Source organism: Mizuhopecten yessoensis, unplaced genomic scaffold (assembly GCF_002113885.1).
Source record: "Mizuhopecten yessoensis strain PY_sf001 unplaced genomic scaffold, ASM211388v2 scaffold2887, whole genome shotgun sequence".
NCBI classification, from domain to species: Eukaryota; Metazoa; Mollusca; class Bivalvia; order Pectinida; family Pectinidae; genus Mizuhopecten; species Mizuhopecten yessoensis.
This window is the reverse complement of record NW_018404769.1, coordinates 16,580-33,892: the sequence shown is the minus strand read 5'-3', so window position 1 is coordinate 33,892 and position 17,313 is coordinate 16,580. Positions and strand designations below refer to the sequence as shown.

Here is a 17,313-nt window from a genome sequence, read left to right as displayed (position 1 = left end):
CCTCGTTGTGTATGTTATATTTTGAGACTGATCATAAAAACAAAATGGATTAAAAGAAGAACTAAACAGATCTTTCTCATATTGCAATGATCGATTCTATTTCTTTCACATTAAGTACTGTACTAGTAAATATGTGAAATGACAAACTCACTTTGAAGGTTGGCTTTCATACACATCAGTATTAAGTTTAGATCAAAAGTTACCTCAAGGTGCATTTACTGTTAACATGACTCGATCAAACAGATTAGAGGAAAGAAGAGAAAAGATCAAACTGACAAAGAACTAATGAAGATGGTACAAAGGTGGGCGCCAAGATCCCTCTGGGATCTCTTGTTAGTACTGGAGGGATCACATGTAGATTCCCCTTTTGCCCTTTGTTGTGCATGTTTCATATTGAGACCAATCAGAAACAAAATGGCCACCAGGCAGCCATCTTGGATTTTTAGAGTTTGTTAAAAAGTACCAGGCATATCATTTTCATATTTCATATGTAGGTTCCTCTCAGGCCATAATTGTGCATGTTTCATTTTGTGACTGATCAGAAATCCAAGATGGCCTTCACAGGGTTTGCACGGACCTTGAAAAAGTCTTTAATTTAGAGTGTGGCCTGGAAAAGCCTTGAATTTCACTTTTTGAGCCTTGAAAAGCCTTCAATTTTGCTGTTCTGTAATCCATATAGGATTGCCCAAAGTCATATTTTTTTCCTCATTAAAATTCCACAATTATGTATAAAACAAAATGTTTTTTTGAACTGTTAATTGTTGTTGTGTTTGCACCGTTGTGACAGAGGGGAAGCAACTCCTGCTGACTTTTATTGTAGTAATTTCAACAAGTTATCTGAGAGTTCCAAGTGAGTTTTTCCAAATATTTAATGTTTTGCCGTAAGGAGTTTTGTAACAAGCTCCTAAGATGGGGAAATGCCCATTTCTTTAACAATGGACCAACAACACAATATTTAAAAAGTGGATGAATGAATTTGAAAGTGCCAATACCAAGGCCAACTACACGTTGTGTCACAAGATCATTGATATAAAGAAAATGGGCAAGTCAGCGTGAAAATCATGTATGAAAAATTCTGAGGACAGGTACTTGAACAGTTCCTATAACCACAGGCACTTGAACAGTATCTATAAACACAGGCACTTGAACAGTGCCTATAAACATGGGCACTTGAACAGTGCCTATAAACACAGGCACTTGAACAGTTATAAACGCAGGCACTTGAACAGTGCCTATAAACAGAGGCACTTGAACAGTGTCTTTAAACACGGGTACTTGAACAGTGCCTATAAACACGGACACTTGAACAGTGCCTATAAACACGGGCATTTGAACAGTGCCTATAAACATGGGCACTTGAACAGTGCCTATAAACACGGGCATTTGAACAGTGCCTTTAAACACGGACACTTGAACAGTGTCTATAAACGCATACACTGGAACAGTGCCTATAAACACAGACACTTGAACAGTGCATATGAACACAGCCACTTGAACAGTGTCTCTAAACACAGGCACTTGAACAGTTATAAACACAGGCACTTGAACAGTGCTTATAAACAAAGGCACTTGAACAGTGCCTTTAAACAGAGGAACTTGAACAGTGTCTATAAACACGGGCACTTGAACAGTGCCTATAAACACGGACACTTGAACAGTGCCTATAAACACGGGCATTTGAACAGTGCCTATAAACACGGACACTTGAACAGTGTATATAAACGCATACACTGGAACAGTGCCTATAAACACAGACACTTGAACAGTGCCTATGAACACAGGCACCTGAACAGTGCCTATAAACACGGGCATTTGAACAGTGCCTATAAACATGGGCAGTTGAACAGTGCCTATAAACACGGGCACTTGAACAGTGCCTATAAACACAGGCACTTGAACAGTGCCTATAAACATGGGCACTTGAACAGTGCCTATAAACACAGGCAGTTGAACAGTGCCTATAAACACAGGCAGTTGACCATTGCCTATAAACATAGGCACTTGAACAGTGCCTATAAACATTGACTTTGGTGTTAAATATACTTCACAAATATGCTTAAAACCTTAAAAGCAACCATAATGTAATTGCAACTATAAATGCAATTTTTCTTCCAGGGGAAGACTCTACATTACCTCCTTAAAAAAAGAAGGTTACTACCAAAACATCTTCTAGTGTTCTCTTCTTGGCCAATTTTGAAAATGTCAGTTAGGGTCTTGAAAGAGCCCTGAAAAGGCCTTGAATTTGGTTTGATCAAGAAAAGAGGAAAGATCAAACTTAGAGATAATGAAGATCTTGTAATGGTGGGCTTGTAATGGTGGGCGCTTGTAATGGTGGGCTTGTAATGGTGGGCGCTTGTAATGGTGGGCACGTAATGGTGGGCGCTTGTAATGGTTGGCTTGTAATGGTGGGCTTGAGAGAGATTTGAACGTAAATTTCGTTTTGGTTGAGAAACCAGTTTGAAGTCTGATCAAACAGTCATTTCTAAAGGTAATCAGATTTATGTTGTGATGATTGGCAGTGCGTGTCTGTTCCTGATGATGAATGGGAAGAGCCAGGTGATACCCCAGAGGACACGAACCTTCATTGTAGAGACGCTTGTGTCATGTGTGAACCAGGTCAAAAACGACACCTATGTAAGTATCCTATGTTTGAAGGACATACGGTTGTCAACAAAGTTAATTAACCTAAGTTAAACTCACTGTTAGTAGTTAGTTAAACTCATTGTTAGTAGTTAATTAAACTCATTGTTAGTAGTAAGTTAAACTCACTGTTAGTAGTTAGTTAAACTCATTGTTAGTTGTTAGTTAAACTCACTGTTAGAAGCTAGTTAAACTCACTGTTAGTAGTTAGTTAAACTCACTGTTAGTTGTTAGTTAAACTCACTGTTAGTAGTTAGTTAAACTCACTGTTAGTAGTTAGTTAAACTCATTGTTAGTAGTTAATTAAACTCACTGTTAGTAGTTAGTTAAACTCATTGTTAGTAGTTAGTGAAACTCATTGTTAGTAGCTAGTTTAACTCATGGTTAGTAGTAAGTGAAACTCATTGTTAGAAATAAGTTAAACTCATTTTTAGGAGTTAAAGAAACTCATTGCTAGTTGTTAGTTAAACTTATTGTTGGTAGTAATTTAAACTCATTGTTAGTAGTTAATTAAACTAATTGTTAGTAGTAAGTTAAACTCATTGTTAGTGGTAAATTAAATTCATTGTTAGTAGTTATTTAAACTCATTGTTAGTTGTTAGTTAAACTTATTGTTAGTAGTAAGTTAAACTCATTATTAGTAGTTAATTAAATCATTGTTAGTATTAAGTTAAACTCATTGTTAGTGGTAAGTTAAACTCATTGTTAGTTAATTAAACGCATTGTTAGTAGTAAGTTAAACTCATTGTTAGTAGTTAATTTAACTCATTGTTAGTAGTAAGTTTAACTTATTGTTAGTAGTTAATTAAACTCATTGTTAGTAGTAAGTTAAACTCATTGTTAGAAGTTAGTGAAACTCATTGTTAGAAGTAAGTTAAACTCATTGTTAGTGGTAAGTTAAACTCATTTTTAGCTCACCTGCCCGAAGGGCAAGTGAGCTTATGTTATGGTGCGGCGTCCGTCGACCGTCGTCCGTCTGTCCGGCGTCAACTTTTTACTTTAAACAACTTCTTCTCAATAACCAAAAGGCCCAGGGTACTGATATTAGGCCTGTAGCATGCTGGGATGAAGGGCTACCAAATTTGTTCAAATGAATGACCTTGACCCACTTTCAAGGTCACTGGAGTCAGATGTCTTAAAATCTTCAAACAACTTCTTCTCAATAACCAAAAGGCCCAGGGTACTGATATTGGGCCTGTAGCATGCTGGGATGAAGGGCTACCAAGTTTGTTCAAATGAATGACCTTGACCAGCTTTCAAGGTCACAGGGGTCAAATGTTTTAAAATCTTCAAATAACTTCTCAATAACCAAAAGGCCCAGGGTACTGAAATTAGGCCTGTAGCATGCTGGGATGAAGGACTACCAAGTTTAATCAAATGAATGACCTTGATCCACTTTCAACCTGATGTCCTTGTTCGACATTCAAGGTCACAGGCGTCATTTGTTTAAATCTTTTCATAGGTTCTTATGAATCAAACACTGATATTCTGCCTGTAGCTGTATTTAGTCCACTTTTAAGATTACAAGTGTGAGATTAATACCAGGTGAGCGATGCAGGCCCATTGGGCCTCTTGTTAGTAGTAAGTTAAACTCATTGTTAGTAGTAAGTTAAACTCATTGTTAGTAGTTAGTTAAACTCATTGTTAGTTGTTAGTGAAACTCATTGTTAGTAGTAAGATAAACTCATTGTTAGTAGTAAGTTAAACTCATTGTTAGTAGTAAGTTAAACTCATTGTTAGTAGTTCATTAAACTCATTGTTAGTAGTAAGTTAAACTCATTGTTAGTTAATTAAACGCATTGTTAGTAGTTAGTTAAACTCATTGTTAGTAGTTCATTAAACTCATTGTTAGTAGTAAGTTAAATTCATTGTTAGTAGTTAGTTAAACTCATTGTTAGTAGTAAGATAAACTCATTGTTAGTAGTAAGTTAAATTCATTGTTAGTAGTTAGTTAAACTCATTGTTAGTAGTTCATTAAACTCATTGTTAGTAGTTAGTTAAACTCATTGTTAGTAGTTCATTAAACTCATTGTTAGTAGTAAGTAAAACTCATTGTTAGTAGTTAGTTAAACTTATTGTTAGTAGTAAGTGAAACTAATTGTTAGAAGTTAGTGTAACTCATTGTTAGAAGTTAGTAAAACTCATTGTTAGAAGTGAGATAAACTCATTGTTAGTAGTAGGTTAAATTCATTGTTAGTTGTTAGTTAAACTCATTGTTAGTAGTAAGTAAAACTCATTGTTAGTAGTTAGTTAAACTCATTGTTAGTAGTTAGTGAAACTCATTGTTAGAAGTTAGTGTAACTCATTGTTAGAAGTTAGTAAAACTCATTGTTAGAAGTTAGTAAAACTCATTGTTAGAAGTTAGTGAAACTCATTGTTAGAAGTAAGTGAAATTCATTGTTAGAAGTTAGTGTAACTCATTGTAGAAGTTAGTAAAACTCATTGTTAGAAGTTAGTAACTTATTGTTAGTAGTAAGTTAAACTCATTGTTAGGAGTAAGTTAAACTCATTGTTAGAAGTAAGTTAAACTTATTGTTAGTAGTAAGTGAAACTCCTTGTTAATAGTTAGTTAAACTCATTGTTAGTAGTTAGTTAAACTTATTGTTAGTAGTAAGTTAAACTCATTGTTAGAAATTAGTTAAACTCATTGTTAGGAGTTAGTGAAACTTATTGTTAGTTGTTAGTTAAACTTATGTTTAGTAGTAAGTTAAACTCATTATAAGGAGTAAGTTAAACTCATTGTTAGAAGTTAGTGAAACTCATTGTTAGTATTTAATGAAACTCATTGCTGATTGTAAGTTAAATTTATTGTTAGAAGTAAGTTAAATTCATTGTTAGTAAAGTAAGATTTGTCTCACCGCCACGAAATGGCGAAAGCGAGACTAAGGTGTTGCTTTTCTGGCAAAGATGGCGGTGGCGTCAACACTGGAAGTATAAGTGCAGGACCAACAAAACTTAGACCATATATGCATCTTAGGTAGTACATCTTAACCCATGCATCAAATGCTGGATGCGGCCTACCTTTCAAGGTCTATTGACTTTGTCAGCATTCCATCAACATTAAGTTTTTGCGTTTTAGTTAGTTTCTCTGAAACTATAAGTGCTACACCAACCAAACTTGACATGTGCATTGATGGTCAAAGCTGGGCAGAGGCGAGACATATTAATCTGAATGGCTTGTTTATTGTTTACAAGACCATCAAGCAATAGATAAAACCTTTATTGTTTACAAGACCATATAACCAGTAAATATGAGCTAGTGGGTGGTGGGCTTAACGTCTTAGAGGGTCAGATACCTTAACCACCTGGTCACTGCTGCCCCCCCCCCGCCCCCCCCCCCCTCGTAGATAAGACAGAGATCAAAAGATCTGATGATGGTGGGTGCCAAAATCTCCTCTGGGATCTCTTGTATTAGTCTTTGAGTCATAATTTCGAAAAGTTCCTGTTCTCATCATGTAATGGTATACATGTTTGCCTGGCATGAAGAAAAAAGAACATGTAAGCTAGATCATAGCTGCTTTTAATTTATCAATTTGACGTGTGTCAATACAGGTTTTCTGAGCCTGTTGTTAACAGCTGATGTTAATATTTCCAGACGGCTAAGTGCTGTGTGTGATGTACAGTAAAGTGATGTTAATATTTCCAGACAGCTTAGTGCTGTGTGTGATGTACAGTTAACTGATGTTAATTAATATTTCCAGACGGCTTAGTGCTGTGTGTGATTGTACAGTAAACTGATGTTAATATTTCCAGACCGCTAAGTGCTGTGTGTGATGTACAGTAAACTGATGTTAATATTTCCAGACAGCTTAGTGCTGTGTGTGATGTACAGTAAACTGATGTTAATATTTCCAGACAGCTTAGTGCTGTGTGTGATGTACAGTAAACTGATGTTAATATTTCCAGACAGCTTAGTGCTGTGTGTGATGTACAGTAAACTGATGTTAATATTTCCAGACAGCTTAGTGCTGTGTGTGATGTACAGTAAACTGATGTTAATATTTCCAGACAGCTTAGTGCTGTGTGTGATGTACAGTAAACTGATGTTAATATTTCCAGACAGCTTAGTGCTGTGTGTGATGTACAGTAAACTGATGTTAATATTTCCAGACAGCTTAGTGCTGTGTGTGATGTACAGTAAACTGATGTTAATATTTCCAGACAGCTTAGTGCTGTGTGTGATGTACAGTAAACTGATGTTAATATTTCCAGACAGCTTAGTGCTGTGTGTGATGTACAGTAAACTGATGTTAATATTTCCAGACAGCTTAGTGCTGTGTGTGATGTACAGTAAACTGATGTTAATATTTCCAGACAGCTTAGTGCTGTGTGTGATGTACAGTAAACTGATGTTAATATTTCCAGACAGCTTAGTGCTGTGTGTGATGTACAGTAAACTGATGTTAATATTTCCAGACAGCTTAGTGCTGTGTGTGATGTACAGTAAACTGATGTTAATATTTCCAGACGGCTTAGTGCTGTGTGTGATGTACAGTAAACTGATGTTAATATTTCCAGACCGCTAAGTGCTGTGTGTGCAGTTTCCTGTGCCTCAACATGCCTCATGATGCCGTAAGTTTAGCCTTTAAGTTCTTTTTGTTATATTTTGACAAGAGGACATCCATGTTTTACAGAAAACTTTGTTTATATTTCATCAATGATTTCATAGTTTTAAAGTCACCTGTTTCATTCATGCTGCCAGAATCTATGCAAACTGGACAAGTGAGCATACACCAGGTGAAGGTAATCACCCTTGACAATCATTATTAAGTTAACATTTGTTCAGCATAATTAACCTGATGTCTTAATTCGACACGTTAGGTATAGCCGCATTTATATCAGTGTCCTGATGATTGCTGCCTAGTGGGCCGATTATACAATTTTTAGCTCACCTGCCCGAAGGGCAAGTGAGCTTATGCCATGGTGCGGCGTCCATCTGTCCGTCGTCCGTCGCCCGTCGCCCGTCGTCCGTCTGTCCGGCGTCAACTTTTTACTTTAAACAACTTCTTCTCAGTAACCAAAAGGCCTAGGATGATGATATTTGGCCAGTAGCATACTGGAATCAAGGGCTACCAAGTTTGTTCAAATGAATGACCTTGATCCACTTTCAAGGTCACTGGGGTCAGATGTCTTAAAATCTTCAAACGACTTCTTCTCAATAACCAAAAGGCATAGGGTACTGATATTGGGCCTGTAGCATGCTGGGATGAAGGGCTACCAAGTTTGTTCAAATGAATGACCTTGACCAACTTTCAAGGTCACTGGGGTCAGATGTCTTGAAATCTTCAAACGACTTCTTCTCAATAACCAAAAGGCCCAGGGTACTGATATTGGGCCTGTAGCATGCTGGGATGAAGGACCACCAAGATTTTTAAAATGAATGACCTTAACCAACTTTCAAGGTGACAGGGGTCAAATGTCGTAAAATCTTCAAACGACTTCTTCTCAATAACCAAAAGGCCCAGGGTACTGATATTGGGCCTGTAGCATGCTGGGATGAAGGACCACCAAGATTTTTAAAATGAATGACCTTAACCAACTTTCAAGGTGACAGGGGTCAAATGTCGTAAAATCTTCAAACAACTTCTTCTCAATAACCAAAAGGCCCAGGGTACTGATATTGGGCCTGTAGCATGCTGGGATGAAGGACTATCAAGTTTGTTCAAATGAATGACCTTGACCCACTTTCAAGGTCACAGGGGTCAAATATGTTAAAATCTTCAAATGACTTCTTCTCAATAACCAAAAGGCTCAATGTACTGGTATTGGGCCTGTAGCATGATTGGATGAAGGGCTACCAAGTTTGTTCAAATGAATGACCTTGACCCACTTTCAAGGTCACAGGGGTCAAATATGTTAAAATCTTCAAATGACTTCTTCTCAATAACCAAAAGGCTCAATGTACTGGTATTGGGCCTGTAGCATGATTGGATGAAGGGCTACCAAGTTTGTTCAAATGAATGACCTTGACCCAGTTTCAAGGTGACAGGGGTTAAATGTCTTAAAATCTTCAAACAAATTCTTCTCAATAACCAAAATGCCCAGGGTACTGATATTTTGCCTGTATTTTAACCTAATGTCCTTGTTTGACATTCAAGGTCACAGGCGTCATATGTTTAAATCTTTTAATAGGTTCTTATGAATCAAACACTGATATTCTGCCTGCAGCTGTTTCTTTTAGTCCACTTTTACGATTACAAGTGTGAGTTTAATACCAGGTGAGCGATGCAGGCCCATTGGGCCTCTTGTTATACTTTATTACTTAAGATGTTTTTAGGTCACCTGAGACGATGTGTGATTTGACTTATTGTGAATCGTCTTTTATCTTGTGTCATCTGTTGTGCGTCCATAAACAATTCGAATTTGAGACTTCTTCCCCAAACCACGGAATAGATTTCAATAAAATTTTGCAGGATTTTCCATGGTCACAGGCAAACCAAAACTGTGAATTGTAGATTTTTTACGCCCCAAGGGGCCTGAGGAACGGGACCCAAAAGTGGCCAAATCAACAAAATATTCCACAATTATCTTCAGACCCAGATAATCTGGAATCAAATACCCTTCAAGGGTCTAAAGGTGTGGGTTTTTTTTTTTTTATCAAAATGTGATTTCTATTACCCCTGGGGAGTGGATTAAGTTTACTATAGTCTATATAGAGAAATAACACTTTTTTTATATTTTTTGCTTAATTTCTGTGGAAAAGAATTCAATTAGCTGGAATTATCATCATATGATAGCAGTTTGAAATCATGATCATTAATACCCTGATCCTGACCCCCAGGGCCTGAGAGGTGGAGCCAAAAGGAGTCAAATTGACTAAATTTCAACAATATCCTTCAGACCCTGATATGATCTTCATTGATGAAAAAGGTCTAAAGTGTTGCTTTATCAAAATCATTAATTTCATTACCCCCCCGGTCTAGAGAAATAACAGTTTTGGGTATGTTGCAGTTTCATGCTATCAAAATCAAAACCTTGACTCACCCCAAGGTGCCTGAGGGACAGAGCCCAAAAGGGGTGGAATTGGCTAAAATTTTAATAATCTTCAAACCAAGATATGCTGATATCTTATCCTGTTCATTGATGGGAAAGTTCAAATGTGCTTTATCAAAAATTTGTATTTCACCACTCTTGGGTCACCCATTTCTGCCTTGGTAAATCTTTTTTAGTACAGATGTATTTCACCACTCCTGGGTCACCCATTTCTCCCTTGGTAAATCTTTTTTAGTACAGATGTATTTCACCACTCTTGGGTCACCCATTTCTCCCTTGGTAAATCTTTTTTAGTACTGATGTATTTCACCACTCTTGGGTCACCCATTTCTCCCTTGGTAAATCTTTTTTAGTACTGATGTATTTCACCACTCTTGGGTCACCCATTTCTCCCTTGGTAAATATTTTTTAGTACAGATGTATTTCACCACTCTTGGGTCACCCATTTAGTAGGGTCTATGACATTGTATTCAATCCACTGGTGTAACCAGTGGGGTCTATGGCTGTGTATTTAATCCACTAGTGTAACCAGTGGGGTCTTTGGTTTTGTATTTAATCTACTAACGTAACCAGTGGGGTCTATGGCATTGTATTTAATCTACTAACGTAACCAGTGGGGTCTATGGCATTGTATTCAATCCACTAGTGTAACCAGTAGGGTATTTGGTTTTGTGTTCAATCCACTAGTGTAACCAGTGGGGTCTTTGGCTTTGTATTTAATCCACTTGTGTAACCAGTGGGGTCTATGGAATTGTATTCAATCCACTAGTGTAACCAGTGGGGTCTATGGCATTGTATTTAATCCACTAGTGTAACCAGTAGGGTCTTTGGTTTTGTGTTCAATCCACTAGTGTAACCAGTGGGGTCTATGGCCTTGTATTCAATCCACTAGTGTAACCAGTGGGGTCTATTGCTTTGTATTTAATCCACTAGTGTAACCAGTTGGGTCTATGGCTGTGTATTTAATCCACTAGTGTAACCAGTTTGGTCTATGGTTTTGTATTTAATCCACTAGTGTAACCAGTGGGGTCTTTGGCTGTGTATTTAATCTTCTAGTGTAACCAGTGGGGTCTATGGTTTTGTATTTAATCCACTAGTGTAACCAGTGGGGTCTATGGCATTGTATTTAATCTACTAGTGTAACCAGTGGGGTCTTTGGCTTTGTATTTAATCCACTAGTGTAACCAGTGGGGTCTTTGGCTGTGTATTTAATCTTCTAATGTAACCATTTAGGTCTATGGTTTTGTTTTTAATCCACTAGTGTAACCAGTGGGGTCTATTGCTTTGTATTTAATCTACTGGTGTAACCAGTAGGGTCTTTTGCTTTGTATTAATATTCTAGTGTAACCAGTGGGGTCTTTGGCTGTGTATTTAATCTACTAGTGTAACCAGTGGGGTATATGGCATTGTATTTAATCCACTAGTGTAACCAGTGGGGTCTTTGGCTTTGTATTTAATCTTCTAGTGTAACCAGTGGGGTCTTTGGCTGTGTATTTAATCCACTTGTGTAACCAGTTGGGTCTATGATTTTGAATTTAATCCACTAGTGTAACCAGTGGGGCCTAAAATTTGGCTTTGTATTTAATCTTCTAGTATAACAAGTGCGGTCTTTGGCTGTGTATTTAATCTACTAGTGTAACCAGTTGGGTCTATGGTTTTGTATTTAATCCACTAGTGTAACCAGTGGGGTCTTTGGCTTTGTATTTAATCCACTAGTGTAACCAGTAAGGTCTTTGGTTTTGTGTTCAATCCACTAGTGTAACCAGTGGGGTCTATGGCATTGTATTGAATCCACTAGTGTAAACATTAGGGTCTTTGGCTTTGTTATCAATCCACTAGTGTAACCAGTGGGGTTTATGGCATTGAAATCAATCCACTAGTGTAACCCGTGGAGTCTATGGCATTGTATTCAATCCACTAGTGTAACCATTAGGGTATTTGGTTTTGTGTTCAATCCACTTGTGTAACAAGTGGTGTCTATGGCATTGTATTAAATTAATTAAATCCACTAGTGTAACCAGTGGGGTCTTTGGCTTTTGTATTTAATCTACCAGTGTAACCAGTGGGGTCTATGGCATTGTATTCAATCCACTGGTGTAACCAGTTCGGTCTTTGGCTTTTGTATTTAATCTACTAGTGTACCCAGTGGGGTCTTTGGCATTGTATTTAATCTACTAGTGTAACCAGTGGGGTCTTTGGCATTGTATTTAATCCACTAGTGTAACCAGTTGGGTATATTGCTTTGTATTTAATCCACTAATGTAACCAGTGGGGTCTATGGCTGTGTATTTAATCCACTAGTGTAACCAGTTTGGTCTATGGTTTGTAGGGTCTATGGCATTGTATTTAATCCACTAGTGTAACCAGTTGGGTATATTGCTTTGTATTTAATCCACTAATGTAACCAGTGGGGTCTATGGCTTTGTATTTAATATACTAGTGTAACCAGTGGGGTCTTTGGCTTTTGTATTCAATCTACCAGTGTAACCAGTGGGGTCTATGGCATTGTATTAAATCCACTAGTGTAACCAGTGGGGTCTTTGGCTGTGTATTTAATCCACTAGTGTAACCAGTTTGGTCTATGGTTTTGTATTTTATCCACTTGTGTAACCAGTGGGGTCTATGGCATTGTATTTAATCTACTTGTGTAACCATTTAAGGCTATGGTTTTTTATTTAATCCACTAGTGTAACCAGTGGGGTCTGTGGTTTTGTATTTAATATACTAGTGTAACCAGTGGCGTCATTGGCTGTGTATTTAATCTACTAGTGTAACCATTTAGGTCTATGGTATTGTATTTAATCTACTAGTGTAACCAGTAGGGTCTATGGCTTTGTATTCAATCCACTAGTGTAACCAGTTGGGTATATTGCTTTGTATTTAATCCACTAGTGTAACCAGTGGGGTCTGTGGTTTTGTATTTAATATACTAGTGTAACCAGTGGGGTCTTTGGCTTTGTATTTAATCCACTAGTGTAACCAGTGGGGTCTGTGGTTTTGTATTTAATATACTAGTGTAACCAGTGGCGTCATTGGCTGTGTATTTAATCTACTAGTGTAACCAGTGGGGTCTATGGCTTTGTATTTGCTCTACTGGTGTAACCAGTGGGGTCTTTGGCTGTGTATTTAATCCACTAGTGTAACCAGTGGGGTCTGTGGTTTTGTATTTAATATACTAGTGTAACCAGTGGGGTCTTTGGCTTTTGTATTTAATCTACTAGTGTACCCAGTGGGGTCTATGGCATTGTATTTAATCTACTTGTGTAACCATTTAGGTCTATGGTTCTTTATTTAATCCACTAGTGTAACCAGTGGGGTCTGTGGTTTTGTATTTAATATACTAGTGTAACCAGTGGGGTCTTTGGCTTTTGTATTTAATCTACCAGTGTAACCAGTGGGGTCTATGGCATTGTATTCAATCCACTGGTGTAACCAGTTCGGTCTTTGGCTTTTGTATTTAATCTACTAGAGTAACCAGTGGGGTCTATGGCAATGTATTCAATCCACTGGTGTAACCAGTTTGGTCGTTGGCTGTGTATTTAATCTACTAGTGTAACCATTTAGGTCTATGGTATTGTATTTAATCTACTAGTGTAACCAGTGGGGTCTTTGGCATTGTATTTAATCCACTAGTGTAACCAGTGGGGTCTGTGGTTTTGTATTTAATATACTAGTGTAACCAGTGGCGTCATTGGCTGTGTATTTAATCTACTAGTGTAACCATTTAGGTCTATGGTTTTGTATTCAATCCACTGGTGTAACCAGTTCGGTCTTTGGCTTTTGTATTTAATCTACTAGTGTAACCAGTGGGGTCTATGGCTTTGTATTTGCTCTACTGGTGTAACCAGTGGGGTCTTTGGCTGTGTATTTAATCCACTAGTGTAACCAGTTTGGTCTATGGTTTTGTATTTAATCGACTTGTGTAACCAGTGTGGTCTATGGCATTGTATTAAATCCACTAGTGTAACCAGTGGGGTCTTTGGCTGTGTATTTAATCTTCTAATGTAACCATTTAGGTCTATGGTTTTGTATTCAATCCACTGGTGTAACCAGTTCGGTCTTTGGCTTTTGTATTTAATCTACTAGTGTACCCAGTGGGGTCTTTGGCATTGTATTTAATCCACTAGTGTAACCAGTAGGGTCTTTGGTTTTGTGTTCAATCCACTAGTGTAACCAGTAAGGTCTATGGCATTGTATTCAATCCACTAGTGTAACCAGTAGGGTCTATGGCATTGTATTCAATCCACTGGTGTAACCAGTTTGGTCGTTGGCTGTGTATTTAATCTACTAGTGTAACCATTTAGGTCTAAGGTTTTGTATTTAATCTACTAGTGTAACCAGTGGGGTCTTTGGCTTTTGTATTTAATCTACTAGTGTACCCAGTGGGGTCTTTGGCATTGTATTTAATCCACTAGTGTAACCATAGCGGTCTATGGCATTGTGTTCAATCCACTAGTGTAACCAGTAGGGTCTATGGCATTGAATTCAATCCACTGGTGTAACCAGTTGGGTCTTTTGCTTTTGTATTTAATCTACTAGTGTAACCAGTGGGGTCTATGGCAATGTATTCAATCCACTGGTGTAACCAGTTTGGTCTTTGGCTGTGTATTTAATCTACTAGTGTAACCAGTGGGGTCTATGGCATTGTATTTAATCCACTAGTGTAACCAGTAGGGTCTGTGGTTTTGTGTCCAATCCACTAGTGTAACCAGTGGGGTCTATGGCATTGTATTCAATCCACTAGTGTAACCAGTTGGGTCTATTGCTTTGTATTTAATCCACTAGTGTAACCAGTGGGGTCTATGGCTGTGTTTTTAATCCACTAGTGTAACCAGTTTGGTCTATGGTTTTGTATTTTATCCACTTGTGTAACCAGTGGGGTCTATGGCATTGTATTTTATCTACTAGTGTAACCAGTGGGGCCTTTGACATTGTATTTAATCTTCTAGTGTAACCAGTGGGGTCTTTGGCTGTGTATTTAATCTTCTAGTGTAACCAGTGGGGTCTATGGTTTTGTATTTAATCCACTAATGTAACCAGTGGGGTCTATGGCTTTGTATTTAATATACTAGTGTAACCAGTGGGGTCTTTGGCTGTGTATTTAATCTGCTAGTGTAACCATTTAGGTCTATGGTTTTGTATTTAATCTACTAGTGTAACCAGTGGGGTCTTTGGCTTTGTATTTAATATACTAGTGTAACCAGAGGGGTCTTTGGCTGTGTATTTAATCTGCTAGTGTAACCATTTAGGTCTATGGTTTTGTATTTAATCCACTAGTGTAACCAGTGGGGTCTGTGGTTTTGTATTTAATATACTAGTGTAACCAGTGGGGTCTTTGGCTGTGTATTTAATCTACTTGTGTAACCAGTGGGGTCTATGGCATTGTATTCAATCCACTGGTGTAAGCAGTTGGGTCTTTGGCTTTTGTATTTAAACTACTAGTGTAACCAGTGGGTTCTATGGCAATGTATTAAATCCACTGGTGTAACCAGTTGGGTCTTTGGCTTTTGTATTTAAACTACTAGTGTAACCAGTGGGTTCTATGGCAATGTATTCAATCCACTGGTGTAACCAGTTGGGTCTTTGGCTGTGTATTTAATCTACTTGTGTAACCAGTGGGTTCTATGGCATTGTATTTAAATCACTAGTGTAACCAGTAGGGTCTATTGCTTTGTATTTAATCCACTAGTGTAACCAGTGGGGTCTATGGCTGTGTATTTAATCCACTAGTGTAACCAGTTTGGTCTATGGTTTTGTATTTAATCCACTTGTGTAACCATTGGAGTCTATGGCATTGTATTTAATCTACTAGTGTAACCAGTGGGGCCTTTGGTTTTGTATTTAATATACTAGTGTAACCAGTGGCGTCATTGGCTGTGTATTTAATCTACTAGTGTAACCAGTGGGGTCTATGGCTTTGTATTTGCTCTACTGGTGTAACCAGTGGGGTCTTTGGCTGTGTATTTAATCTACTAGTGTAACCATTTAGGTCTATGGTTTTGTATTTAATCTACTAGTGTAACAAGTGGGGTCTTTTGCTTTGTATTTAATATACTAGTGTAACCAGTGGGGCCTTTGAGATTGTATCTAATCTTCTAGTGTAACCAGTGGGGTCTTTGGCTGTGTATTTAATCCACTAATGTAACTAGTGGGGTATTTGGTTTTGTATTCAATCTACTAGTGTAACCAGTGGGGTCTATGGTTTTGTATTTAATTTACTAGTGTAACCAGTGGGGTCTTTGGCTGTGTATTTAATCTACTAGTGTAACCAGTGGGGTCTTTGGCTTTGTATTTAAACCACTAGTGTAACCAATGGGGTCTTTGGCATTGTATTTAATCTACTTGTCTAACCAATGGGGTCTTTGTTTTTGTATTCAATCCACTAGTGTAACCTGTGGGGTCTATGGTTTTGTATTTAATTTACTAGTGTAACCAGTGGGGTCTATGGCTTTGTATTAATCTTCTAGTGTAACCAGTGGGGTCTATGGTTTTGTATTCAATTCACTAGTGTAACCAGTGGGGTCTATGGTTTTGTATTTAATCTACTAGTGTAACCAGTGGGGTCTATGGCTTTGTATTAATCTTCTAGTGTAACCAGTGGGGTCTATGGGTTTGTATTCAATTCTCTCATGTAACCAGTGGGGTCTTTGGCATTGTATTTAATCCACTAGTGTAACCAGTGGGGTATATGGTTTTGTATTTAATCTACTAGTGTAACCAGTGGGGTCTTTGGCATTGTATTCAATCCACTTTTTATCAAAATGTGATTTCTATTATCCCTGGGGAGTGGATTAAGTTTACTATAGTCTATATAGAGAAATAACACTTTTTTGTATTTTTTGCTTAATTTCTGTGGAAAAGAATTCAATAAGCTGGAATTATCATCATATGATAGCAGTTTGAAATCATGATCATTAATACCCTGATCCTGACCCCCAGGGCCTGAGAGGTGGAGCCAAAAGGAGTCAAATTGACTAAATTTCAACAATATCCTTCAGACCCTGATATGATCTTCATTGATGAAAAAGGTCTAAAGTGTTGCTTTATCAAAATCATGAATTTCATTACCCCCCGGTCTAGAGAAATAACAGTTTTGGGTATGTTGCAGTTTCATGCTATCAAAATCAAAACCCTGACTCACCCCAAGGTGCCTGAGGGACGGAGCCCAAAAGGGGTGAAATTGGCTAAAATTTCAATAATCTTCAAACCAAGATATGCTGATATCTTATCCTGTTCATTGATGGGAAAGTTCAAATGTGCTTTATCAAAAATTTGTATTTCACCACTCTTTGGTCATCCATTTCTTCCTTGGTAAGTTTTTTAGGTCACCTGAGCTTTAGCTCAAGTGACCTATTGCTATCCGTTTTCGTCCGTCGTCGTCCGTCGTCCGTCGTCCGTTAACATTTTACATTTCAAACTTAAAGTCAAGTTCTGCTGGGCCGATTGAACTGAAAGTTGGTAGGAATGATCGCCTCATGGTCCTGACAAAGTGTTGTTATTTTTCGGGTCGATCAGAAATCCAATATGGCCGCCACGGCCGCCATTTTGAAAACCTATTTCAAACTTAAAGTCAAGTTCTGCTGGACCGATTGAACTGAAAGTTGGTAGGAATGATCGCCTCATGGTCCTGACAAAGTGTTGTTATTTTTCGGGTCGATCAGAAATCCAATATGGCCGCCA

At 37.8% G+C, this 17,313-nt stretch overlaps 1 protein-coding gene across 2 annotated transcripts in view; it reads left to right on the top strand.

The window, feature by feature from the left end:
* LOC110446606 (protein zer-1 homolog) overlaps positions 1–17,313 on the top strand; it is a 46,249-nt gene that overhangs the window by 26,562 nt on the left and 2,374 nt on the right. The window contains exons 4-5 of one of the 2 annotated variants that reach the window (XM_021491829.1): positions 2,520–2,634; positions 7,159–7,212. In XM_021491829.1, coding sequence (XP_021347504.1) covers positions 2,520–2,634; positions 7,159–7,212 — 169 coding nt within the window. The remainder of the gene's footprint in view (positions 1–2,519; positions 2,635–7,158; positions 7,213–17,313) is intronic. The other variant, XM_021491830.1, reaches the window with a different exon arrangement.